Source organism: Phytophthora parasitica, assembly GCF_000247585.1.
Source record: "Phytophthora parasitica INRA-310 unplaced genomic scaffold supercont2.24, whole genome shotgun sequence".
Lineage (NCBI taxonomy): Eukaryota > Oomycota > Peronosporomycetes > Peronosporales > Peronosporaceae > Phytophthora > Phytophthora nicotianae.
The window spans coordinates 398,335-421,394 of record NW_008649010.1 but is presented as its reverse complement, the minus strand read 5'-3'; the positions used below and the strand labels follow the sequence as shown (position 1 = coordinate 421,394).

Sequence of the window (23,060 nt, the reverse complement as noted above, 5' to 3'; positions counted from 1 at the left end):
CTTTAGAGATAACCCCCGTCCGGTAAAATATAAAAGAGCATCATCATGCTCAAATTTTTAGACGCACTATCCACTTGTAGCGGATCGCGATCATTCATGGTCCCCTACATCGCTGTCAAGGCGACTCGAAGTGCTGCCTCCGTGCATCCTATCCAGATAGCCTTGATACTTTTGGAAATACAGATCCGATAAGGCCTTCAACCCGCACAAATCGATTCTCCATGTAAATGCATCTAGACAAGATATGTATTTACAGAATATCATTATTCAAATTTATCAGTTTAGGAAAAAAGAGTGGAGTTGTGTTTCAAGAGAAAATCAAATGTAAGGAGTAACGACAAATGAATAAGATTGGCTAACATTTTTTTATCAAGTTGATAAATGCTGCTGTTTACTTCCGCAACGTGACGGTTGTTGGTCGTCAAAAAGCACAAACAAGCACCTACAGAACACATCCTGGGGGAATGCGGTGCAATTGCTGTGTCCCAACAATTGCCCACTCGCTTTTTTCTCTGCGTGACAACCACACAGGTCCGACTTGAGCCTTGCGATGGCGGGGGCTTCAACCGTCCTAGTAGGGGTCCTGCTGCTGCTGATGCCGGCGGTCGTCTCGAGTTCCACTTGGGTGGCGCAGGAGATTTTCGACACCGATAATTGCTCGAGTACACCGGTCGTTGTGAGTCTCACGGAATCGACCAGGTGTTCATCTCGCCAATGCATGTCGGTCGAAATCAACAACGACACCAAATTTATGAATTCCGAGTGTAACATCACCAACCGGTTCGCGTACGCTGGAGCGGTCTTCGGGGAGTACAATTACATTGTCGTAGAAGACTACGGAAGTGTCGGGTGCGAGAATTTACATCTGACAACGGTAATACCAGTCTCCGGGAGCTGCTCGGAGTCGACAGTGTACGGAAGATATTCCATCGTTTCGGCTCTGTTTGCGAACGGGTCTGCATTGATAGCATTGTACCCCCATGCAGATTGCGAGGGAGATGCTTATATGAATTTCGTTCTGGATAGTGGCAATATTTCGAGTGGAGACTGCGTCCTAGACTACTATAAATTCTACACGAGCGCCAGCGAGATTATCGATGAAATTGATAGCGGATCACTCGATACAGGCAACAATTCTGATGATGGAGATTCAGGCTCACGCCCGAGTTTACTAGCCATATTAGGCATCGTTCTAGCTGCAGGAGCGGTCGGGTTTATGACGGCCATCTTCTTTTGGAAACGACGAACACCCCGTGACGAGCAGAGTACTGAGGATCCCGATGATATTGTGTGTTGCGAGAGGTATACTTCGCTAAGAACAAGACAGAAAAGCACGGCGTTTAGTACAGGTACGAAGAGCTCTTACTCCAAGGACGGGATCAAAGAGCAACATAGCATCAGCTACTTCTGGGACGACGATGAGATCGCTGCAGCACGTGTCGACCGCGACAAGATTGACTTCGAAGGGGTGATCAGCCACGGCGGATACGGACAGGTCATGTCGGGCTGGTTCAACGGCCAGCACGTCGCAGTCAAGATGTTGCTACCAGAGAACCGCAAGAGCATGAAGTACCTCAGTTCCTTCTTAGAGGAAGTGAAGCTCATGTCCATGCTAGAACACCCTCGTATCGTGCAGTTCATTGGTGTGGCTTGGGACTCGCTCTCCGACATGTGTCTATTGACCGAATTCATGGAAGGAGGCGATCTACGAACTCTTCTAGCATCTTACGAGGCCCAGGACTACCCTGTCGGCTTCAACATGACCAAAGTGACCATTGCTCTGCACATTGCACACGCGCTAACGTATCTACACTCACTGGATCCGCCAGTGTTGCACCGCGACCTCAAGTCGAAGAACATTCTACTGAGCGCCACGCTGGACGCGCGACTGTCGGACTTTGGCGAATCACGGGAGCACGTTGACGAAACTATGACCTCGGGTGTGGGAACATCGCGCTGGATGGCGCCGGAAGTGATGATGGGGGAGAGATACGACCACAAGGCCGACGTGTTCTCCATGGGCGTGGTGCTGTCCGAGCTGGATCTCCACGCTTTGCCGTATTCGCACGCCGTGGACGACAACAACCCAAGTCGCAAGATCCCAAGCACAGCGATCGTGCATTTAGTGGCGATGGGGAAGCTACGGGTTGAGTTTTCTAGCGTCGGACCAATGACGGATTTGGGCTTGTCTTGCGTTGCAGTGAACCCGGACGATCGTCCGACCGCAGCTGAAGCGCTCTACAAGCTTCACACAGTTTTGACAACCGAGTATGATAGGGGGAGCTGGGATGAATAAGGGGTTTAACGTAATAACGTATTGAGTTGCGAGTGTCATGGCTTTCTAGAAGTTGTTGTTCGCATTGAACCACTCATCACTTGTAACCAGCTTTCGGTCCGCCTTGAAGTGCAGCCAGAATGCACTGCTCTCGCTCTTTTCCAAGCGCAGGCATCGAGAAGTTCTCTCGTCGAGAACGCACCGAGATCGGAGGCGGTGGCCATTGAAATGTTCGCACAGAAAGAGTCGATTTCGCGCAGCCCGGGCACCATAGCGGTCTTGCTCCGTACGGCTTCCCGTTGTGTCGGTGCTGTCCGGCTTTTGATGATCGATTGATGTGGCGTCCGTGCCAAACGCCTGCCTCAACCCACCGAGATTTCGGCCACGATGGGGAAGCAGCGTCTTCCATCTGTCTGCCAATCGCCGGGAGCCGAGAGGAGGGCGTTGTTCAGACTCCGGACTTCGGAGCAGTATCGTCGCTCAACGTTCATTCCACGATAACCGTCTTTTAGTGAAGGGTCCATTCGCCATGTCATGGTTCCGGGCGGTTGCGGTGGCTCCGCTGCTCGTGACGCCCTCGTTTGCGACGAACTGGTCTGCGAGAGAGCTCTACTCGGGAAGTCACTGCGCTGGGACGCCTAACGTGCTTAAAATGATCGAAACAGATACCTGCGACCCGCAAGCCTGTACGCCACATGATCTCGGGGGCTACACCCTGTTCGTGGCCGCATCTTGTAACGTTACGGACCGGTTCAAGTACACAGGAGAGCGATTCCAAGGCTTCGACTACGTCATGATGGAGGAGTACGACGGTGTCGGGTGTGCAAATTTAGTCCAAACTACCGTCTATCCAGCGTCAGGAACGTGTGAAAAATCCTCGGCACTTGCCAACACGTCCGATATCGTTAGTCTCTATTCGAACGGTACAGCGGTTGTCCTCCTGTTCGATGACGGTGACTGCGGTAGCAAACCCACACTGCAGTTTGAGCTGGACAGAGAGGCAATCTCGAACGGCGATTGCATTCAAGACCACTACAGATTCTACACAGGCACGGCATCCAGCAGAACAGCCTCTAGTAGCTCAGCTTATTCCTATGAAAACAGCCAAGGCAAATGGAGCTTCAGTGACAGTTCCGATGGCCTCGGTTGGGGTGCCATCACAGCCATCGTGGTCGGCTCTGTCGCGTGCGTCGCGTTCCTGGCTTTCGCCACTTTCAAGTACGTTCGACGGCGCTACGATGACAACCTTTCTAAGGACACAGGCATCGCTGCGCTGGCTGCTAGTTATGCCGGCTACCCGACACCAGAGAGCGCTCTGAACGCGATCACGTTAGGCTCTGAAGCTTCGTACTCACAGGGAAGTACTGAGGAAGAGGAGAAGCCACGGAGTCGTCGTGTTTTAAGTGGTACAAGTGGCTTGTGGGACGACGAGATCATCATCACAGCTCGCGTCCCACGCGAGAAGGTAATAGTGCAGGAACTTATCAGCCGAGGAGGCTACGGCGAAGTCTACTCGGGTATGTTTAACGATGAACCAGTGGCTGTTAAGATGCTGCTGCCGGAAATGCGCAAGAGCATCAGCCACTTGAACGCCTTCTTGGCCGAGGTGAAGCTCATGGCAACACTGAATCACGAACGCATCGTTCAATTCGTTGGAGTTGCGTGGGACTCACTCACCGACCTCTGTGTTCTATCGGAGTTCATGGAAGGTGGAGACCTCCGGACGCTTCTCAAGAACTGCGAGGAACACAACACGCCTCTTGGGTTCGACCGTAGCAAGGTTACCATTGCGCTTCACGTCGCGCATGCACTGACTTACCTGCACTCGTTGTCACCGCCAGTTCTTCATCGTGACCTCAAGTCCAAGAACATTTTATTGACAGCACAGTTGGACGCTAAACTCACGGATTTCGGCGTCTCTCGTGAGAGATCCGACCACACTATGACTGGAGGTGTCGGGTCCTCGCGGTGGATGGCACCGGAGGTGATGATGGGCGAACGGTACGACGACAAGGCCGACATGTTCTCGTTCGGTGTGGTGCTGGCTGAACTCGACCAGCATCTGCTACCGTACGCCCATGCCAAGGAGAATAGTGACTCTGGCCGAGCGATGCCCGACTTGGCTATCCTGCAAATGGTTGCTACTGGTAAGCTTCGCATCGAGTTCTCCTCGGCAGCTCCTAAGGCTATTAAGGAACTCGGCATGGCTTGCGTGTCCATTGACCCCAAGAACCGACCCACAGCGTCAGACGCGCTGTACAAACTCCACACCATCTTAGCTCGCGGACTTTAGAGATAACCCCCGTCCGGTAAAATATAAAAGAGCATCATCATGCTCAAATTTTTAGACGCACTATCCACTTGTAGCGGATCGCGATCATTACGTTCTTCACGGTGCAAGCTGTCCAACACGTCCAAAACATCCCCTAAACTTTCGAGCGCAATCGTCAACGTTGTGGTCGATCACGATGGATTTCTCGACGCCTAAAGAAATGTCAAGTTTAACCCTACCTCATTGTTGCGATGCATGCGCTATACGGTCTCGAGTGGACTTATCAACGAGTAGAGTGAGTGTTTTATCGCCTAGCCAGACCGGAATAGCAGTCGGAAGCTGGCGATTCTTCGCTGCGTCACGCTCAGATTCTGGTAGAATCATCAACATGGGGCCAACACCAGAGTTCTCACGCACAGCAGCAGCTGACTCTTGTAGCAACTCACTAAATCGCTCGATACTGAACGCAACTTGCTTAGTGTCGTTCCCTGGAGCAGTCACAATTGCTATGAGGTCTTCGGTCGTAGCAGACGCTTTCCTCTTCGTGATGAATGGAAGCATTTGGTCAAGACCCTCCTCCGTGAGTCGAAACCATAAACGTTTGCCTGCTGCTTGAACTCGAGCGAAAACCCTTAAGCCAGTGTCCAAGATCTGATAAATACATGTCAGTAATACAAAACAAATGAATCATCGAGTAACAACTTACGTGTGGATGTTCCCCCGCGAGAATCGCTTCACGAATGCTGGGGTTCACCAGACAGACGGACGACGTGCCTACCGACCGAGAGTACAGGTTTTCCTGCCACGTAAACAGAACGTGAGTAGAGTATCAATCACCAATGTATCTCAGACAACTTACATGCGGAAAGCTGTCTGCAATGCCGTAAAATTCTTTGATCTGCTCCCAATGATCCGCTCGTAGCTTCGTGTACCTCTGCTTCGCCGGTTTCTCGTCGTCGTTGTTAGTTTCGGGTAGAATAACGCCCTGTTCAGCGAATTTTAGCGCTTTACGCGTTGGTTTGCGTTCGCCACTGGCAGTGGCAGCAACCTCGTAGCTGCTGAGACCTCTTTGATGCTGTCCAGGTAGTTTAGCCCCCTTAACTTTTCGGAGAACTGCTACAAAGAAGCCTCCTGTGTTCTGGTCTGTTGGAAAGAGTCTTAAGCATCGCGGAAGCACCTTGCGGATCTCTTCGTCGACAGGTGGGAACATGGACCGTGTGATACGAGAACCCTGCAGGAAGTCGGGGACGCTCTCGTATTGGTCAAACCACTGCAACGGAGCTCGAGTCTCACCCTTAGCTGTACGGGCTTGCCACGCCACACTCCATGAGGTTACACCGGGGCGAGTGGTAAGACCAGGAAGCATCTCAGAGCAGTTCACAAGCTCCAGAGTGCCGTCTGCACGTCGTAGCAACTCGGCTACTACTGCCTCGTTCTCAACGGGTTTCAATGAACACGTTGAGTACGTCATGATCGAGTCGCCATTGTCGCGTAGTAGCGCAGCAGCTCGTAAGCCGAGATCAATCTGGATCGGATGCAACGTGAGAGCGCTGCCAGGAGCCCAGCGACCCCACAAGTTCCGGTTCTTGCGAATCGTGCCATCACCACTGCAAGGAACGTCACATAATACACGATCGAAGACGTTTGTGCGTTGTAGTTCGAGGTTAGAGTTGTAGAGTCCCGGAAACTCTTGACCTTTGTGGCAGGTAATGACGAAGTTATCAAGTCCCAGTCGTTGTAGCTGGTGAACAAGCAGATATCCGCGCTTCTCATTTGCGTCATTTGCCACAACGAAGCCTCTCGAATCGGTCGGACACTTATCCGATATCAAGGCCTCCATTATCTGCGTAGTTTTCGATCCAGGAGCAGCGCACATGTCCAATACGTTGTGATGAGGATGGACATCGAGCAACAGCGCTGGGATCATACTAACGGCTTCTTGACGACTCAGATTGCCCTCCGCTGTGTGATACAGCAGAAAAGCTCGGAAATCTTGGATTGCGCTGTTCTCGCGAGCACCTTTCGTGAGTGCAGTTTTGCCGCAGTCGAGTTGCCAGGCTCTGCCATGTTTGGCTGAATACCACGGCAATTCTCTAAATTAATACATTAGCAAACGTGTCAGCATATTCATATTCTATCAGATGAAGCCTTGAGTATCGCACCTTGGTGGTGTTAACGGTTGTCCGTCGCGGTGTGAAACTCTCGCAAAGTCCTCTGGGAATTCGTTGTTTAGTCGATCAATGATGGTATTTGCCACTGATGACATGGGATTGACTCTAAAACAGGCAGGAAGAGGAGCCTCCAGTGTAGCTTGAACATGCGCAGCTTCCTCAGGGCGAATAATACCTTGGCGCTGTGTCCGTAAAGCAGTCAGGTCAAGGACTTCTTAAGGATGATTTAACTAAAAGTGTCAATTACCAGATAGTACTGCATTATCAACGGCTGCTTGGTCGGCGCTTCAGCCGAAGCTGAGTCTTGTGCCGCACCATTCATACTACTACAATGCGTGGACACGCAACGAAGAGAATGCTGCCACCTCCGCCGATACACCAGAGGAATCGACGAGCGAGTGTGGCGCAGCATGCACGTCTACAGCAATGACACGCAAAATCAACTGACGCACGTCCACATAACATTTTAACCAATCACTGAACGAACATTATGTATCTTGAACAAAGTATGCTCTGACCTTTCCTACTGTGTTCACGCGGGGATGGCCTTGAGGAAGTGCAGCGCGAAGCTGAGGAGCGTCAGGATCTTGACCAACTCGGCTCCAACGTACAGAATGTGGTAAATCACCCTAGGGCGATCTTGGATCTGGACCTGGTGTCGGATCTCGCCGAACTGCATCTTCTGGTTGAACGACATGCTGTCGTCGTCCATCTCCTTGAGCGCTTCATACAGAGCGAACTCGGCCGTAAGCTGCAGCTTCGGGTAGAGCCACGCAGCCTGGACGGCTAACAGCAGCGTAGCGACGATGAGGCGCCACACAGCGTCGCCCGTCTCGGACGATACCAGGAAGTGCAGCAGCCAGAGCCCCGCGCAGAGTCCAATCTCGACTGAGTTGAGCGCTGCGAACATGGTGCGACCCAGATCCAGTGCCAGATGACGCGGCATGAACGGAGCGCGGAACTTGACCCACGACTCGGTGCATGAGATCGCGAGCACGAAGCCCAGCCACACGAGCGAGAGGAACGAAGCGGCCGCGCCCTTGGACATCCAGTCGAACTTGGCCGCCGCGGTGAAGATCACTCCCACGCCGGCGTACGCGGCGCTCAGGAGTCCGCGCTTCTTGCCGTCCATTATCAATGAGGAGCAGGGTCGAATGTGGTGGCTGCGGCAGGGTAGATTGCGGAATGACATGGATGATATCTAGCTTGAATTTTGGACCAATGAGAGGATCGACCATCATTTTGACATCACTTCAACGTAAGTTCAACACCGGGAATCGATCGTATCTCTAATAACCCTCCGATAGCCTCCCTCCCTGCAAGTCAATCGGTGATTTTGGTGCTCCCTATCGTCGTGGAGTGTGGCAGCAAGTTTCTTCGCAATGGTGAGGTTATGGAATGAGTCGGTATTGGCCTAGTGGTAAATCGAATGCAGGGTGGGGGCCACTACACCTGTCTCTTAGCAGAGCTCAAATGCGCCGCGATAACTGCACTTGCAACACAGCGCGTATGTTCACACACAATACTCGTTGTCGCTGCAGACGCTGGTAAGCGGTACCACCAATATGGCCACGTGAAGCTAGTTTCAGATATCAGGAGTGATCCGGCAATTTACCCATAGGATACACATGTACATATTCGACCTGATCGACTCGAAGCGTGAAGGCTGCGGCAACTTCGGGCCATTAGCTTGCTGTCGAACGCAGTGCCGATACGACGAAACGCTGGAGTGGAGACCATCGGTACGTCACTTCCGACACTCCAACTTGTGTCGGACGCATAACGTTGTGTGGCCAACACCGCACATAATTCAGATCGGTTGGACCGATCCTGTCTCACTTCGAACGCCACCGGAAGTAGAACGGGCTGGCCTCCAAGTCTTCGAGTCGAAAATGAACCCAACATGGCCATTACGTAGCTAACAGAATGAGCTTATAAAGACGTTTCCACAGCGCGAACTGCCGCCGACGGCGCCACGTGACTGTCGACTGCCCAACTGCATTCTGGCCTCATGCCCTTGCGCTTTAATCTGCCCGGATATTTTCCCCCAATTGAAATTTTTCGCCACAAAATCAAGTGGTGAAACCTGTGAGTACCAATCTCCCCGCCAAAAACACTAGACATCCGTTTTAACAGGAAAATGTGGAATGTAGCCCATACGCAAGATGCTCCACCTTCGTTGGGTAGGTCGCCGCCTCAAACTTGCCTTCCACCAGAACCTTCGGTCTCTGTTGGCACCACTTTTCGAAATGTGCACCATTGGACCCACACTGACCGCGCTTTTGCAGTCAGAAACACCTGCCAAACACGATCAGCCGCCCAAAATTTGTTTGGCCTTATCCGCACCTTCTGCGTGCGTTTGCAGATGCAAGGGGTAGGTAGATAATCGCACCTAAGCGCGAAACTCGCTCCCGCTCGCCAGCTCCTGTCACAAAGCAAAAGGCTTGATCCAGCGAAAGCCCCACTTATTCGGGACCGTCGTTTCGGTTTCTTTCGCTATCTAACTTCTCGCTCTGATCCAGAAAAAATGAGGTGCATGCGCTGGCTGTTGCTTGCGGCGGTGGCCCTCGCCGCCGTGCAGGCCGCTCCTGCGGACGAGCGCGCGCTGATGGAGCTTGAGGAGACGCTCCTGACTTCCGCACAGCTACAGAATGGCCGGCGGCTGCTCAGCGTCGACCTGTTCGAGGAGCACGCGGCGCGGTACCTGATGGCCGCCGCCGACACGACAGAAGAGGCCACAGCGCTTTTCAAGCTGTACAAGAAGTTGTACCCGGAGAGGGTGGCTGCCTGGGGCTCGACGGAAGCGACGCAGCTCGCCTACTTTGAGGAGAACGTGTTCCCCAGTATCCAGAAGAAGGCTAAGGCGCTGCTGTCCTCGACATCGGCCTCGGGCTCAGGAACGAACGTTGGTGACGAGTCGGGTACCGGTACGACTTCAGGCACCACTCGTGAGACAGACAGGAGCGACTCGACCACGTCGGGAAGCTCCAAGACCAGCAGCGGAACGTCGACCAGCGGTGGAACTTCGACGAGCAGCGGTACCTCCGGTACGTCTACCAACAGCGGGACGTCGAGTACATCAGGCACTTCGGGAACATCTACCTCGGGAGGAACCACGCATAGCGGTACATCTACTTCGGGAGGAACCACCTCGAGCGGTACATCTACCTCGGGAGGAACCACGTCTAGCGGTACATCTACTTCGGGAGGAACCACGTCTAGCGGTACTTCTACTTCGGGAGGAACTACCTCAAGCGGTACATCTACTTCGGGTGGAACCACGTCTAGCGGGACAACGTCTAGTGGTACGTCGACTAGCAGCGGAACTTCCACCTCGAGCGGTACATTGACTGCGACGTCGACGTCATCGACGACTAGCAGCGCGTCCGGCTCGTCCTTCTGGTCGACGACGTACAACTCGAAGCTGTCGTCGAACGTAGACTCGTTGAAGTCTCAGACCAGTACTGTCGAAACGGTCGTCGAGTCGTCGTCGGCTAGCAGTTCGTCCAGCTCCACTGCCGCCTCTGCGTACACTTCCCCGACTATCCTCAGCGGCTACACGAGCCCAACGCGTCGTTTCCTGTCGAGTGGCAGCTCGGACACGTCCAACATCGACGTGCTGTTCTGCGATATCGAGGGCAATGCTATCTGGAAGTGGAGTGCCGAGGACGTCCCAGATGCTACAGTCACCAACTCTTCCAGCTCGACTACAGAGATTGACGTCGACGTGGATGGTGTGTGCTCTGCTACCACGACGCTCACTGTGTCGGCGTACCAGACTGGTTGCTCACTCCAGAACCACCCCGAGGGCTGTGACAACGTCTACTACAAGGGCTGCGGAGGTATCACGGTCTCTCCTACGAGCGACCGTATCGTCATTGCTCGTACTGGTGGCCGCACTCTTGGCGTCCTTAACTACAAGACGGTTAACAACGCTTGCCAGGGTCAGGTCGTGGACGCTATTTCCACGTATCGTGGCAAGAAATTCAACAGTCCCACGTACGCTGAGTATGCCAACAACGGTATTCTGTACTTCACGGACAGTCCTTTCGGTCTGGCTACCAGTGACGCAGACTTTGACGGTGATACTCTGGACAAGTCGCCGCTGCGTGAGATCCCTTTCAACGGCGTCTACATGCTGCGTAACGGCACGGGCCAGTCGGTGGAGCTGGTGGACTGTGATATGACGCGACCCAACAAGATCGCCTTTTCGCCGGCCCAAGACATCATGTACATCACCAACTCGCAGAAGGGCAACTCGTACGTCAAGAGCTATATCATGGCTGACGACGGTACCGTCAGCAACTCGAGCGTTTTCTTCAACTTCACGGCGCACCCGGAGCTGGAGACCGACGATGGATACGCTAAGGGCATCAAGGTGGACGACAATGGCTACGTATACGTGGTGTGCTACAAGGGCGTGTACATTTTCTCTCCAGAGGCTGAATTGGCTGGCGCTATCATGAGCGACCAGGAGCTGGACTCGGTGTCGATGGGTCTTGGCCGCCTCTTCATCTCTGGCAGTTTTGGCCTCGTGGCACAGACCAGCGGCGTTCCCTACCAGTCACTCCCACAGGCTCAAGTCACGTGCAGTGCCTAGTCGCCCGATCAAAGCAGGGCGCACAATCTCTCTTGACTTCAAGAGACTCGAAGTATTCACATCGTTCTCTTTCCTCAACCTTTCCGCCTAAAGGACAGGTCTAAAACATGTTCATTGCCTTTAACCCAGTGCTCTCTTCTCTATACTTTCTCATTCCTCGACATTGCTGGGTCCTGCTTTGGCTCCTTTTTTCACTCCCTTCTTGCCTTCCTTATCTGTTGCAGAGCTGTCCGATGGCGTCAAAGTGGACGACGCGATGGTCGTAGTGAACTTGATGATCAGGTTGTTGCTTGTAATGGGCTCGTCTTCAGCGCGCCTCCGACCGTCTTCGCCTTCAGCGTAGGCGAGATTGGAACCCAAGAACTGCGAGACTCGCATGGCCAACTCCTTGATTGTGGTGCCACGTTTAACGATCACAGCGTCAGCGAAGATGCCCTTGTTGGTTGCTCCTGGTGTGGTGTTGGTGGCGAAGCTCTTCAACGACTTGACCGGATACACCACAACCACGTCAGCCAGCTCCACCGCTGCATTGATGGCAGCACGAACGCCTGTACTTCCATAACGGAACAGAACCATGTCGGAAATACGCTCCAGACGTCTGTGGATCTTCTTCTCAATCGGCTTTAATGGACCCAGACCTTTCTCGGCGTCAGCCTTGGCCTGCTCCTCGTCGTCATCTTCTAACGTCGAATAAAACATGGATCCTGGTTCATAGCGAATAAAGCGCTGCTTGTTGGCTGCTCGAAGGAAACACTCTGCAGCTGCACTAGCTACAAAGCAGCGGTCACTGCCGTACTTCTCGACGATCTTCTCAATATTACGGTCCGTGTCGTCGCCCTGATCGGCCTTGTTGAGCACGAGCACCGTGGGGAAGCGAATGTCCAGGAATATCTTCACCAAGTTGTGCACCTCCTCTTCTCCCCACGTCGACAAATCTACCGGCTCCTTAGCACTCAGCCGATCCAGCACTTTGCTCACCAGCGAGGGTGTAGCTCCATAGCCCGACAATTGGCCGACAAAGGTGGCCTGTAGACTGCTCTTGGTGGCTTTATGCCTTCTGGCAATGGAAGTCCAGCGTTTCCACAGGTTATTAAACACCCACTGGTGGATCTCCGTGTCTAGCCAGTCAGCATCGTTAATGGGGTCGTATCCCACGGTCTCTTCGCCCTTCTCGTTCGTGTGGCCAGACACGTCGATGATATGCATGAGTACTTGGGCGTGGCGCAGGTCGTCAAGAAACTTGTTACCGAGACCTGCGCCTTCTGATGCGCCGGGAATCAAACCAGCAACGTCCAACAGCTTCACGGGGATGTAGCGCGTGCCCTGTTCGCATTTACCGTAGCGTGGGGCGCACACCGACGTCTTGTTCTTGTCCAGACACGGACACGGCGTCATGTAGTACGTGATGCCCTCATTCGGCTCGATGGTCGTAAAGGGAAAGTTGCCCACCTTCGCCTTGCCGTCCGTCACGGCGTTAAAGAACGTTGATTTGCCCGCGCTGGGCTTGCCCACACACCCGATCACCAGCTCCATCTTGGTATCTGGTGGAGGAGCTTAAATGGCATTACTAAATTCCCTTGATAGAGTGACATTGACATCGAAGTGTGGTGCACATCGCTGGCATTTTTGCTGACGTACACTACAATTGACAGAGGATGTGGCGCTCTGGTCTCGTGCGCTCTCTATCGAGGCGCTACAGCCGCGCGTTCTCTGTGGTGTCTAGCTCGTCAAACTCTGTGGTGTCTACTCCATCGTTCGGTATCGCATTTGACATCGATGGCGTCTTGATCCGGTAGAGTTATTGCATTTGAAAGGATGATGCATGTTTACAGTTTCACTAATTTTTTGTTGTTGCTAGTGGCGGCCACAAACTGCCCAAGGCGAAGCGAGTGCTGCAGAGTCTGCGTGCGAACAACGTACCGCATATTTTTCTGACTAATGGCGGTGGCTGCATGGAGGAGAAGAAGGCCGAGAATCTCAGCAACATTCTGGACTTGCCCATCAACCCGGAGCACATGATCCTCTCACACACGCCCATGCGTGAGATTGCCAAGACCTACGGAGACAAGCGAGTGCTCATTATGGGCTCTCATGATGTTTGGCACGTGGTACGCTGCATGTTCTTTTCTGTTGGTGTACTGTAATTCGACGTGCTGGGTTTTGTGCGACTGTAGGCCAAGTGCTACGGCTTCAAGAAGGTCGTAAGCGTGGAGGACCTGTTGCATCACCACCCGACCCAGTATCCTTTCATTCACTACGAGCAAAGGTATGTCACCAGTGGTTTTGGCTGAGGCGGCAGGATTTTGTTGACCCTTGATTGAAATGTTCGAACAGGCCGGCACCGCACCACGAGGAGCCCATTGACGCTATCATTGTGATGCACGATCCGATCAACTGGGCGCCTGACATTCAGGTCGCAGTGGATGTGCTTATTGGAGGTGACCCTCCTGGAAGCGGTCGTCCGTCGGGCAAACAGACGCCATTGTTCGTAAGCAACGACGACTTTGTCTTCAGTGGTGCATATCCGTTTCCTAGATTCGCCCAAGGTACTGCGCAAGGCTACTCTGACGGTGCTAGATCGACCACGAGGTCTAATGTCTCTTTGTATTATATAGGAGCTTTTACGAGATGCTTGAAGCTGCTGTATGAAGACCTGACTGGCCGCAAGTTGGAGGTCACGAACTACGGCAAGCCTCACATTATCACGTACAAGTAAGTGCAATGCGTGTAAACCTTTACCTTTCTTCTATTTACATTTTCCTTTACCATTACAGCTACGCGGAACGTCTGCTCAACACGATCTCAGGGCAGTCCGAACCGCTCAAACACATGTACGGTATCGGCGACAACCCGTTGTCCGACATTCAGGGAGCTAATAACGCTGGTGACGAGTGGACGTCCATTCTTGTTCGCACGGGGATTTATGATGGCTCCAAGGACCCTGAGCACGAACCCGATGTAACCGTTGACGACGTGTACGAAGCCATCAAGCATATCTACAAGCGTGAGGGCATCAACGACTCCACGCTGTAAAACAGTGCAGACATGTCCATAAAGCAGCTAGAACTGTATCAACCATTCTAGATAATAGAAATTTGCTTTTCGCGCAGATTATAGTGTTATTGAAGTACAAGGTTGATCGCGGCGGTGTGGTTTGAAGTGTCTATTGCCTAGTACGAGGATAAGCCCGTGGCCAGATTTCGAAGCCACACACTAAACTCTTGAAGCACGGCGCGTTCTTGCATGGCCCTGAGATTCGTTTGCTCCTTGTGATCAGTCATAGTTGAGGGAGATATTGATCCATTTCCGTTTGTAGCCAACACGTCGTCATCGGCAGCAGCCTCACTGAACTCCTCCTCGCAAAATAAGCCTGCAGCAGTAGGAGACAGCGCTCCACGATCATCACTGGGATCAGGAACACGCTGAGGTTTGTTTGTCTTTGGTTGCTGGACTGATGCTTGATCCGTGGAAGTAGCAGGCTCCTTCTCCTCTGCGAACTCCACTGCCATCGCAGTGTGTAGTAGTGATCGACTGAGAATTGTAAGCTCCGGGTCACCGACTCCTTCTGTGTTCCGTGCGTCGTAGGCATTGGTGACAGTATCCTCGACATTCGGAAGCTCCACTGCCGGGACTGCGGCCTCTTGTATTCGCTCCATGAATGGCAATTGGTTAAAGCTTCGTCTGGTATATTTCCTCTTTGCAAATGTTGGAGTGACGACGCCCTCGTGTGTACTAACGAGGTCCAAGTGGCTAGATGGTCGCTTTGTAGGTGCTGTCGGAGGAACCCCTTCCATTGCCGAATCCATCCGCTGATATAGCTTAGAAGGAGCCACTGGAGCGCTTCTTGACAGCAATTCCAATGCCGAAGGCCGCTGTGTTGAGGCATTAGGCGGTGTAAGCATTCCGTTTAGTGGCCCTGAGTTCTTACTCCCACGGGATGGTCGCTTTACAAGCTTGCGTTGTGATGGTCGAATGGTGACGCGTAGATCATTGTCGTCCGCACTGACGCCTGCAAATACTAGCATCTTCTTCGCGGACACGAAAGTTTCCGTGTTGCGACACTGATGACATGCACATCGTGAGGTGCAGGCTACTCCAGCTTGATGACACTCGCAGTAATTCTTCATACAGCCACTCTTACGGCAATTACATCCTCGGAGATGCTGGCTCGACCCACTTGCGACTTTAGGCTGGAATGCCAATGGATTCCTATCCAAAATGGCAGCTACAGCTCGCTCTCGCTCCGCCAATGTCTCGGGTCGATTCTTGCATCCTTCACAATTGCAACGGTGGTCACACATACGCTGCGCTGCCAAGCACTCACAGTACAGCTTCAAGCAATTGGATTTCTTGCAGCTACATCCCTTGGTCCGCTCTGGCTGCGTCTGCACTTGACACCCTTTGCATAGACATCGAGGACAGCAAGATCCGAACAAACTCAAGCACGGACAGTCGCTGGTGCAGTTTCCATCTGCACAGGCACATACTGGCCTAGGCGAGGTACCAGCCATTGCCATGGCAGCTTTCCTCTCTGTAGGGAACGTCGCGGGTGGCTCTCTGTTGGTCATGGAGCTCCGAGGTGGCTGATTCGCTGGTTCTGTCAGAGTCTCAGACTCGGGGGCTCTGAAGGTCGGCCGGAAGGTCTTCTGCGTGCGCTTTTCGATGGCTTGGATAGCCTGAGCAATCTCCTCTTTGTTATTCTCCTGGTTCTTACAGCTTATGCACTGGCAGCGTTCACTGCAGCGAGCGCCGGCTGCGAAGCACTCGCAATAGAGCTTTAGACAGCCGGACTTCTTACAATTGCAACCCCGCCGTCGACCGCCGGGAGTCGAGTCGCCTGACTGTAGATACAGGAGAAAAACAGGTGAGAAGAAGGCTGTGGACAGAAAGGAGAGCACAACAGGGGCGGACGTACGTTCATCCGGGGGATGTGGGGTGCTCGGATAGAATGCGCGAAATGTGAATTTTCGATTCGAATTTGAATTTACCAGCCTTCAAAATGCGCCAAAGTGCGATTCGATTTGAGAGGTTGTGGACAATTATGGACAATTACAAATGCATAAAGAAACATGATAAGGAGACGGACGATAAAGATGAAGGTTTCCAAAAAGCACAAAGCCTCGTATTGGGTTTCAATTAGCAACGCTAAGCTTGAAGGTTGGTAGAGCAGTTGAACGCTACACAGACGTTATTTGTCTGCATGGCGATCGACTTATCCTTGGAGACAGGAGACTACGCTTAGTAGTCCTCGTCGCCGCCGAACATGTCCATGCCGCCGCCCATGTCGACCTCCTCTTCCTCCTCAACGGCCTCTTCCTTCTTCTCCTCCGTGGCAGCAGCGCCACCAGCGGGGGCAGCGACGGCGAAAGCCGACGGGTCAGCCAGGAAAGCCTTGTAGGGCTCGGCCTTCTCGAAAGAGAACTCCTCGCACTCCACAGCGATGGCCACCAGGTCCTTGAAGGCGTTGGCGATCGAGTGGGGGATCGAGGCGAGCGTGGGGATGCCCAGCTCCAGCGACATGGCGGCCACGTTGCGCAGGCCAGCCACGAACTTGGCGCAGAGGTCGGCCTCCGTCAGGTCCAGAACGGCAGGGTCGAAGATCGAACCGTTGTCGTACACCTGCTCGATCACAAGACCGTACGAGAACGGCTTGATGTCCAGCTTCTGCAGCAGAGCAGCCTCGGAGTTACCGACCTTCTCGCCCTTGCGGGTCAGCAGCACCTCCGTGACGATTTCAATCTGACCCTTCTGAATCTTGGTAGCGATCTGCAGGGCCTGGAAGAACGACGTCTGACCGGGGTCAGCGCCCGTGGGTCCAGGGGGCACAATGACATCCACCGGGGCGATGGAACCGACACGGGCCGGGGCGGGCACACGGTTCGACTCGAGCACCTCACGGATCTCGGCAAGGTCGTCGTTCGTGAACACGAAACCGACATTGCCCTTGAGCAGAGGGATGAACTGCTCGAGCGGGTGGCCAGGGTTCTTCTTCACGAAGTTGTGGAACACCTTGCGCATGAGCGTGTTCTTGCCCATGAGCACTTCAGCGCGGCCACGGAGCACCAGACGGATCTGCTGCATCTGGGCCGAACCCACATTGTCCACACCGACCAAGAAGATCTTGGTGTAGTTCTCGAGCAGAGACTCGAGCTTCTCGAAGTATTCGAGCTTACGTTCCTGAGAGAGACCCATGGCGAAGAAGAAGACGCAGTCGCTTTAACCAGTTAAGGAGACTTGCGCTTGGATTTTGGAAGTAAGCGGGGGCAACTGGTGCGATCAAAAGACCAAAAGCCCTCGCTTCCACCAGTTTCAATTGACCGGATAATTGTGTCAAAGCTTCCCTTCTTGATTGCTCCGCATCTACACTTTTGTAACAATCAGCAAATACATCGCGTTGATTGGTGAATTTTGATCTGGGGTCTGTCGGTGTACCCGTGAGAGGGGTACACGTAGCCATATTTGTGTCTGATACCTTGCATACTTTAACCAAGTGTCGCTCATTCAAGAGGCAGATCTGGCGCATCGGAGCAACACGCCGACGTACGCACGCTCCCCTCCTACTCACTCTCCTACTGATCTCCTTGTGCAGCCATGTCGGAGGCGCTAGCAAGCCGCGTGGTGCTGTACGTGCACGAGCTGCTGCACTCTCCAGCAGCTAACGACATCATGGTGCACGCGCACAAGCTGTTCGCGCGCATGGGTTTCCCGGAGCCGTACCCGGACGCCGAGCGCCTGGCCATCGCGTTTCTCACGGGCATCTTCACCCTGTTGGCGTACTTTGTGCTGTTTGGCAAGCGCCACCGTAGAAGACGAAAAGTACTGCAAGAAGAGCTAGATAAGGCTTACCAGAAGGTGCAGGAGCTGCAAGATCGCATGGCTCTGATGGAGGTGGAGGAGCGTGCGGAGCCTCCCAAGGAGCAGATCCGTATCTGGATGGACGGCGCCTTCGACATGATGCACTACGGACACATGAATGCCTTCCGTCAGGCCAGATCGCTCGGCACGTACCTCGTTGTGGGTGTCAACGATGACGAATCCATCACGGCCTGTAAGGGCGCTCCTCCTGTGCTTAATAACGAAGAGCGTATCGCATCTGTGGAGGGCTGCAAGTTCGTGGACGAAGTGGAGCCGCACTGTCCGTACATTATGAACGAGGACTATCTGCAACGTATGATCAAGAAGCACCGTATCGACTACGTGGTGCACGGAGACGACCCGTGCATCGTCGACGGGAAGGACGTATACGAATCGGCCCAGAAGCTCGGCAAGTACAGGACCATCCCGCGTACTGAGGGCGTGTCCACTAGCGATATTCTTGGCCGTATGCTCGTGATGCACAAGACTCACCACACGCACGACCACTTTGCTGCCAACGGCCAATTGTCGTCGCGGATGTTGCAGGACAAGAAGGCCAAGGAGCGTCCGTCAAAGTTCTTGACGACAAACCGCATGTTGCGCTTGTTCTCTGTGGGCAACCACGAGCCTCGGAAGACGGACAAGGTCGTGTACATTGATGGCGCGTTCGATATGTTCCACGCCGGACATGTCGAGATCCTACGTCTCGCCAAGCAGCAGGGCTCGTTCCTCATTGTGGGTGTGCACAATGACAGCGTCGTGAACGCCCACCGTGGTCTCAATTACCCGATTATGAACCTCCACGAGCGAGTGCTCAGCGTCCTTGGCTGCAAATACGTGGATGACGTGCTGATCGACGCGCCGTGGCAAGTGACGCCCGAGATGATCGCGTCTCTCAACATTTCTGTTGTCGTGCACGGCACACACCGCGATCAGCACCATCTGCCTGAGTTCTCGCTGGAGGAACACTACGAACATGCACGCAAGGTTGGCATCTTCCAGTTGATCCAGAGCCCAATCAAACTGGACGTAAACGACATCGTTGCGCGTATCAACGACAACCGCGAGCGTTTCGAGAAGAAGTTCGTGAGCAAGATGAAGTCCGAGGAGGAATACTACGCGGATCGCTACGGTAAGAACAAGAAGTAGGAAGGGAACATTGTCAAGGTGATGAAGAACTCGGTCTAGTGCCATCTCGTAGCTGCTAGTTGACGTCATGTATTGCTTCAATTCAATTGCATTGCTTTAGCCTGGTAGTTCACTGCAGCGTCACGTTCTACCCGTTACGACCAGGTTACCACGTCGGAATCTCTTTCTCGCCTTCATAGTAGGGACACCGACCAGTAAGATCCCATTTCTGGAACTCTTGATGCTGCGCCGTACGTCTCGTGGTCTTGTGTCCCTGCGGCTCTTGCTAATGCTCCTTGTGTCATTGCAGGTGCCGTGCTTCTGCATCGTTCGGTCCGCGTGCTTCCTCGCCAGCAGCTCGCTTCTCTCGTTCGAATACAGAGTGCTTTGACGCACGATCCTCGTGCCCCGGGAGCTGTTCGTTCGCTAGCGCTACTTTCGCTCTCCGCTCTCGCTCTGGCAACAGCGTCCTGCGCCCCCAAACTACCGATGGAGTCTGCTGACGCAGTTAAGGCCGAGGAGCTGTACAATGACAACTCTTTCGACCGTCGTGAGCTCCTCAACAAGCTCAAGGAGATGCACGCCGCTCATCCTGAAGATGTCGGCGTCATTTGGCGCCTCACTCGTGCTGCTTATGATGTTTCGAACCTGAAAGCTACGAGCGCCGACGAGAAGAAGGAGCTGACGTACTACGCGCGCGATATCATTCAGAAGGGTTTGGATCTAACCAAGGACGTTGCTGCAGTGCACAACTGGTGCGAAAGAGTCTGATTTTGGTTGCTACAAGTAGAAAACTCACGCGTATCTGTTACATTTCACTAGGTACGGGATCATTTTGTCCTCCATTGGGGACTACGAGGGCTCCAAGGTGTCGATCGCCAACTCATACGTGATCAAGAATCACTGGGAGAAGGCGATAGAGCTCAACCCTTCGAACCCCACGACGTATTACTTGCTGGGTCGCTGGTGTATCGCCATCGCTGACCTGTCGTGGCTGGAGCGTAAGGCGGCGGCTGTGCTGTTTGGTACGCCTCCCGAGTCCTCGTACGACGAAGCGCTGAGCTTCCTGCTCAAGTCGGAGGAGCTCGCTCCGGACTCGTGGAAGAAGCGATCGCTGCTCATCGCGCAGGTTTACCAGAAGAAAAAGGAGTATCCGACGGCGAAAGAATGGGTGAACAAGGCACTTGCGATCCCTATCGGCGTTGAGGAGGACGAGATCGCTCACGAAGAGGCTCAAGCGCTACTCAAGAAACTATAGTCATCTTGCCACGATGATAAAGTCAGCCTAGCAAAGCTGCAAATGGAATCCGCCAGCGCGTTCACCTCCGCAAGCAATTTCTTGTGTTTTTGCCGCGCCTGACGCTCGTCTAAAAGTCTTCGCCGCTATCAAAACAAGCAGCTCATTTACTATGTTTTCCTCTGTCACAGAGGCTCTGTGGCAACGAAAAACCAGTTTCTGTCTGTCTGTCCTTGTTTACAATTGCTTCGATATCCATCAGCGAGTGCGAAAGCTCCAACGTGGTGATCTCCAACTTTACGTGGTCAAGAGCCACTGAGAGCCTGTAACTCAGCAGATCAGACCAACGCCATGCCGTATTACCTTCCCCTGCTTTGGTAGATTGCAATTATCGGCCAGGATACCATATTCCAGCTAACGTGCGGGCTCTCAAAGCGCTAGAGTGGCCCGTACCTCTCGTGGAGAAGAACAACGTAGCGCACGAAGAGGCGCAAGCACTTCAAAGATGTATCTTCTGGCGATCTTCCCCAGCTCTTACAAACTTCTATACAACTATTTTAACCAATCAATAGCTCCCAGATCGGCAATTTGAAATAGCCTGGATTACAGCCAATAAGGCCTACGGCAAGGGGGGTGGTTATTAGACTGACTATTGCGGAAGCCAAGGCGCGAGACGTCCAGCCCTGCGCAGCCCCAGCTTCTCCTCGCTCTGCCCTGCTCCAGCGGGGGCCGCACCGCCTGCCGCCGCGTCAGCACACGCCTGTGCACTCGAGAACCCCCTTTTTCCCAGCCCCAAAGCGATGACGATCACGTCGGACGAGGTGAATTTCCTCGTCTATCGATACCTGCAGGAGTCGGGCTTCCTGCACTCGGCCTTTACCTTCGCGTACGAGAGCCAGCTAGCTAAGTCCAGCGTTATCAACACGGAGCTGCCTCCCGGCGCCCTCGTGTCCTTTATGCAGAAGGGGCTCCAGTATGTCGGTATCGAGGCGCACATCAACGAGGTTCGCGCCATAATTGACGCTATACATGAAGAATATGGAGCTGACTGCGTGGAATTTTGCAGGATGGAACAGAGCGCGAGTGCGATGGAGACTTCTCGCTACTGAGTCCGCATATCTGCCGCGTGGCACAATCCGCCTCGAGCAGCGCGAGGTCGTTCAAAGCCTCCAATAAGCGGAAACGGAAGGGGGACGGCTCGCCTGATGCTGTGGACGGTACGAAAGGTAGGGGAATAGTCTACGTATTGGTATATAGATTTTTTGTATTAACTGGAATATTGTGGATTGTTGCAGAAATGAACGGCGTAGATAAACTAGACAAAGAGGCGCTAGTGCTGCTGAGCGGACACGAGAAGGAAGTGTATGCATGCTCGTGGAGTCCCGTAAAGAACGTCTTGGTCTCTGGATCGAGCGACTCTACGGCGCGGGTCTGGTCGCTGCCGAACAAAGTGGAGAATAGCAAAGCTATTAAACCCAAAGTGTTGAGCCATGGCACAGGACCACACAAGGATGTCACGACTCTCGAGTGGAATGTACGTGCTTTGTTCCACCTGTTTTCTTTTCTGAGGACAAGCAGATGGAAAACTGACGAGGATGGATGCGTTTTGTGATGGAATTATTGCAGCATAATGGATCTTTGCTGGCGTCAGGAACTTATAATGGCAAGACACGAATCTGGGACGCGGAAGGCGAGATGAAGCACATTTTCCAGTACCACAACGGCCCAGTGTTTGCTACGCGGTGGAGCAAGAGCAGCTTGTTCCTACTCAGCGCTAGTTTTGATAAGACTGTGGTTGTATGGGACGCAGCGACTGAAACGAAGAAGCAGCAGCTGAAATTGCACGATGATCCGATCCTGGACGCATCGTGGAAAGATGACGCTACGTTTGCTACGTGCTCGTCAGATATGAGCATTTGTGTTGCTCGAGTGGGAGAAACTAAGGCTGATGTCGTGCTTCGAGGACACAAAGACGCGATTAACTCGGTCAAGTGGGATCCTGCTGGACGATATTTGGCGTCGTGTTCAGATGACTACACGGTAAAAATATGGGATCCGTCTAAGGCTATTGAGAAGAAGAATCCAGCAGATGGAGAGGCTATGGAGGTCGATAGCAACGAGAATAACAAGAAGGACACGGACTTGGATGCGGTAACTTCAGCTGCGTTGGTATACACTCTTCAAGAACACAAGAAGGAAGTGTATACGTTTCGTTGGAGCTGCACTGGGCCAGGCACATCGCTCCCGGATCAGCCGCTGACATTAGCCAGTGCATCTTTCGACGGCACCGTGAAGCTTTGGGACGCCGAATCAGGTTCCTGTAGGAGAACATTTGATCACCAGTACGTGACGTTCGATGTGCAACTGGATTTTTTTTACTAGTACTAATACTGTTGCTTGTTTGGTTCAGGTATCCTGTATATGGTGTTGCGTTTAGCCCGGATGGGGAGTACTTGGCTAGTGGAACAGTAGGGGGAATGGTCAACGTTTGGTCATTAAAGGTGCGCCTGACCAGACTTTTG

General features: G+C 53.2%; 13 protein-coding genes across 13 annotated transcripts in view; 7 read left to right on the top strand and 6 right to left on the bottom strand.

Moving 5' to 3' along the window:
• Positions 1–550: 550 nt before the first annotated feature.
• Positions 551–2,333, top strand: PPTG_11364 (TKL protein kinase; the record flags this gene model as incomplete). Its single annotated transcript, XM_008906661.1, has 1 exon — positions 551–2,333. The coding sequence occupies one exon, from the start codon at positions 551–553 to the stop codon at positions 2,294–2,296; it is 1,746 nt and encodes a 581-aa protein (XP_008904909.1). The 3' UTR covers positions 2,297–2,333.
• On the bottom strand, positions 2,296–2,912 carry PPTG_22829 (hypothetical protein). Its single transcript, XM_008906660.1, has one exon. The coding sequence runs from the start codon at positions 2,682–2,684 to the stop codon at positions 2,373–2,375; it is 312 nt and encodes a 103-aa protein (XP_008904908.1). The 5' UTR covers positions 2,685–2,912; the 3' UTR covers positions 2,296–2,372.
• PPTG_11363 (TKL protein kinase) lies at positions 2,805–4,631 on the top strand (the record flags this gene model as incomplete). The annotated part of the gene is made up of 1 exon (XM_008906659.1): positions 2,805–4,631. One exon carries the CDS (start codon positions 2,805–2,807, stop codon positions 4,566–4,568), a length of 1,764 nt encoding a protein of 587 aa, XP_008904907.1. The 3' UTR covers positions 4,569–4,631.
• Positions 4,550–7,168, bottom strand: PPTG_11362 (hypothetical protein). Its single transcript, XM_008906658.1, has 5 exons — positions 6,966–7,168; positions 6,710–6,900; positions 5,407–6,640; positions 5,254–5,346; positions 4,550–5,198 (listed from the first exon to the last, which is right to left on the bottom strand). The coding sequence occupies exons 1-5, from the start codon at positions 7,128–7,130 to the stop codon at positions 4,788–4,790; spliced, it is 2,094 nt and encodes a 697-aa protein (XP_008904906.1). The 5' UTR covers positions 7,131–7,168; the 3' UTR covers positions 4,550–4,787.
• On the bottom strand, positions 7,140–8,788 carry PPTG_11361 (hypothetical protein). The gene has a single exon (XM_008906657.1). The coding sequence runs from the start codon at positions 7,908–7,910 to the stop codon at positions 7,251–7,253; it is 660 nt and encodes a 219-aa protein (XP_008904905.1). The 5' UTR covers positions 7,911–8,788; the 3' UTR covers positions 7,140–7,250.
• Positions 8,789–9,156: 368 nt separating this feature from the next.
• Positions 9,157–11,566, top strand: PPTG_11360 (hypothetical protein). Its single transcript, XM_008906656.1, has one exon. The coding sequence runs from the start codon at positions 9,246–9,248 to the stop codon at positions 11,316–11,318; it is 2,073 nt and encodes a 690-aa protein (XP_008904904.1). The 5' UTR covers positions 9,157–9,245; the 3' UTR covers positions 11,319–11,566.
• PPTG_11359 (hypothetical protein) lies at positions 11,337–12,874 on the bottom strand. The gene has a single exon (XM_008906655.1). The coding sequence runs from the start codon at positions 12,849–12,851 to the stop codon at positions 11,469–11,471; it is 1,383 nt and encodes a 460-aa protein (XP_008904903.1). The 5' UTR covers positions 12,852–12,874; the 3' UTR covers positions 11,337–11,468.
• Positions 12,875–12,941: 67 nt separating this feature from the next.
• On the top strand, positions 12,942–14,428 carry PPTG_11358 (TIGR01456 family HAD hydrolase). Its single transcript, XM_008906654.1, has 6 exons — positions 12,942–13,110; positions 13,177–13,426; positions 13,493–13,584; positions 13,653–13,864; positions 13,934–14,030; positions 14,093–14,428. Exons 1-6 carry the CDS (start codon positions 12,974–12,976, stop codon positions 14,349–14,351), a joined length of 1,047 nt encoding a protein of 348 aa, XP_008904902.1. The 5' UTR covers positions 12,942–12,973; the 3' UTR covers positions 14,352–14,428.
• On the bottom strand, positions 14,414–16,290 carry PPTG_11357 (hypothetical protein). The gene is made up of 2 exons (XM_008906653.1): positions 16,234–16,290; positions 14,414–16,159 (listed from the first exon to the last, which is right to left on the bottom strand). Exons 1-2 carry the CDS (start codon positions 16,237–16,239, stop codon positions 14,489–14,491), a joined length of 1,677 nt encoding a protein of 558 aa, XP_008904901.1. The 5' UTR covers positions 16,240–16,290; the 3' UTR covers positions 14,414–14,488.
• A 56-nt stretch (positions 16,291–16,346) lies between these two features.
• Positions 16,347–17,677, bottom strand: PPTG_11356 (hypothetical protein). Its single transcript, XM_008906652.1, has one exon. It carries the CDS (start codon positions 17,508–17,510, stop codon positions 16,557–16,559), a length of 954 nt encoding a protein of 317 aa, XP_008904900.1. The 5' UTR covers positions 17,511–17,677; the 3' UTR covers positions 16,347–16,556.
• Positions 17,678–17,748: 71 nt separating this feature from the next.
• Positions 17,749–19,429, top strand: PPTG_11355 (hypothetical protein). Its single transcript, XM_008906651.1, has one exon. The coding sequence runs from the start codon at positions 17,910–17,912 to the stop codon at positions 19,320–19,322; it is 1,413 nt and encodes a 470-aa protein (XP_008904899.1). The 5' UTR covers positions 17,749–17,909; the 3' UTR covers positions 19,323–19,429.
• A 113-nt stretch (positions 19,430–19,542) lies between these two features.
• PPTG_11354 (hypothetical protein) lies at positions 19,543–20,559 on the top strand (the record flags this gene model as incomplete). The annotated part of the gene is made up of 3 exons (XM_008906650.1): positions 19,543–19,552; positions 19,612–20,056; positions 20,124–20,559. 3 exons carry the CDS (start codon positions 19,543–19,545, stop codon positions 20,557–20,559), a joined length of 891 nt encoding a protein of 296 aa, XP_008904898.1.
• Positions 20,560–21,338: 779 nt separating this feature from the next.
• PPTG_22828 (hypothetical protein) overlaps positions 21,339–23,060 on the top strand; it is a gene marked incomplete at its 5' end in the record, with an annotated part of 4,447 nt that continues 2,725 nt past the window's right edge. The window contains 4 exons of the mRNA XM_008906649.1: positions 21,339–21,542; positions 21,605–22,072; positions 22,165–22,880; positions 22,949–23,039. Of these exons, the coding sequence (XP_008904897.1) occupies positions 21,339–21,542; positions 21,605–22,072; positions 22,165–22,880; positions 22,949–23,039 (1,479 nt within the window). The remainder of the gene's footprint in view (positions 21,543–21,604; positions 22,073–22,164; positions 22,881–22,948; positions 23,040–23,060) is intronic.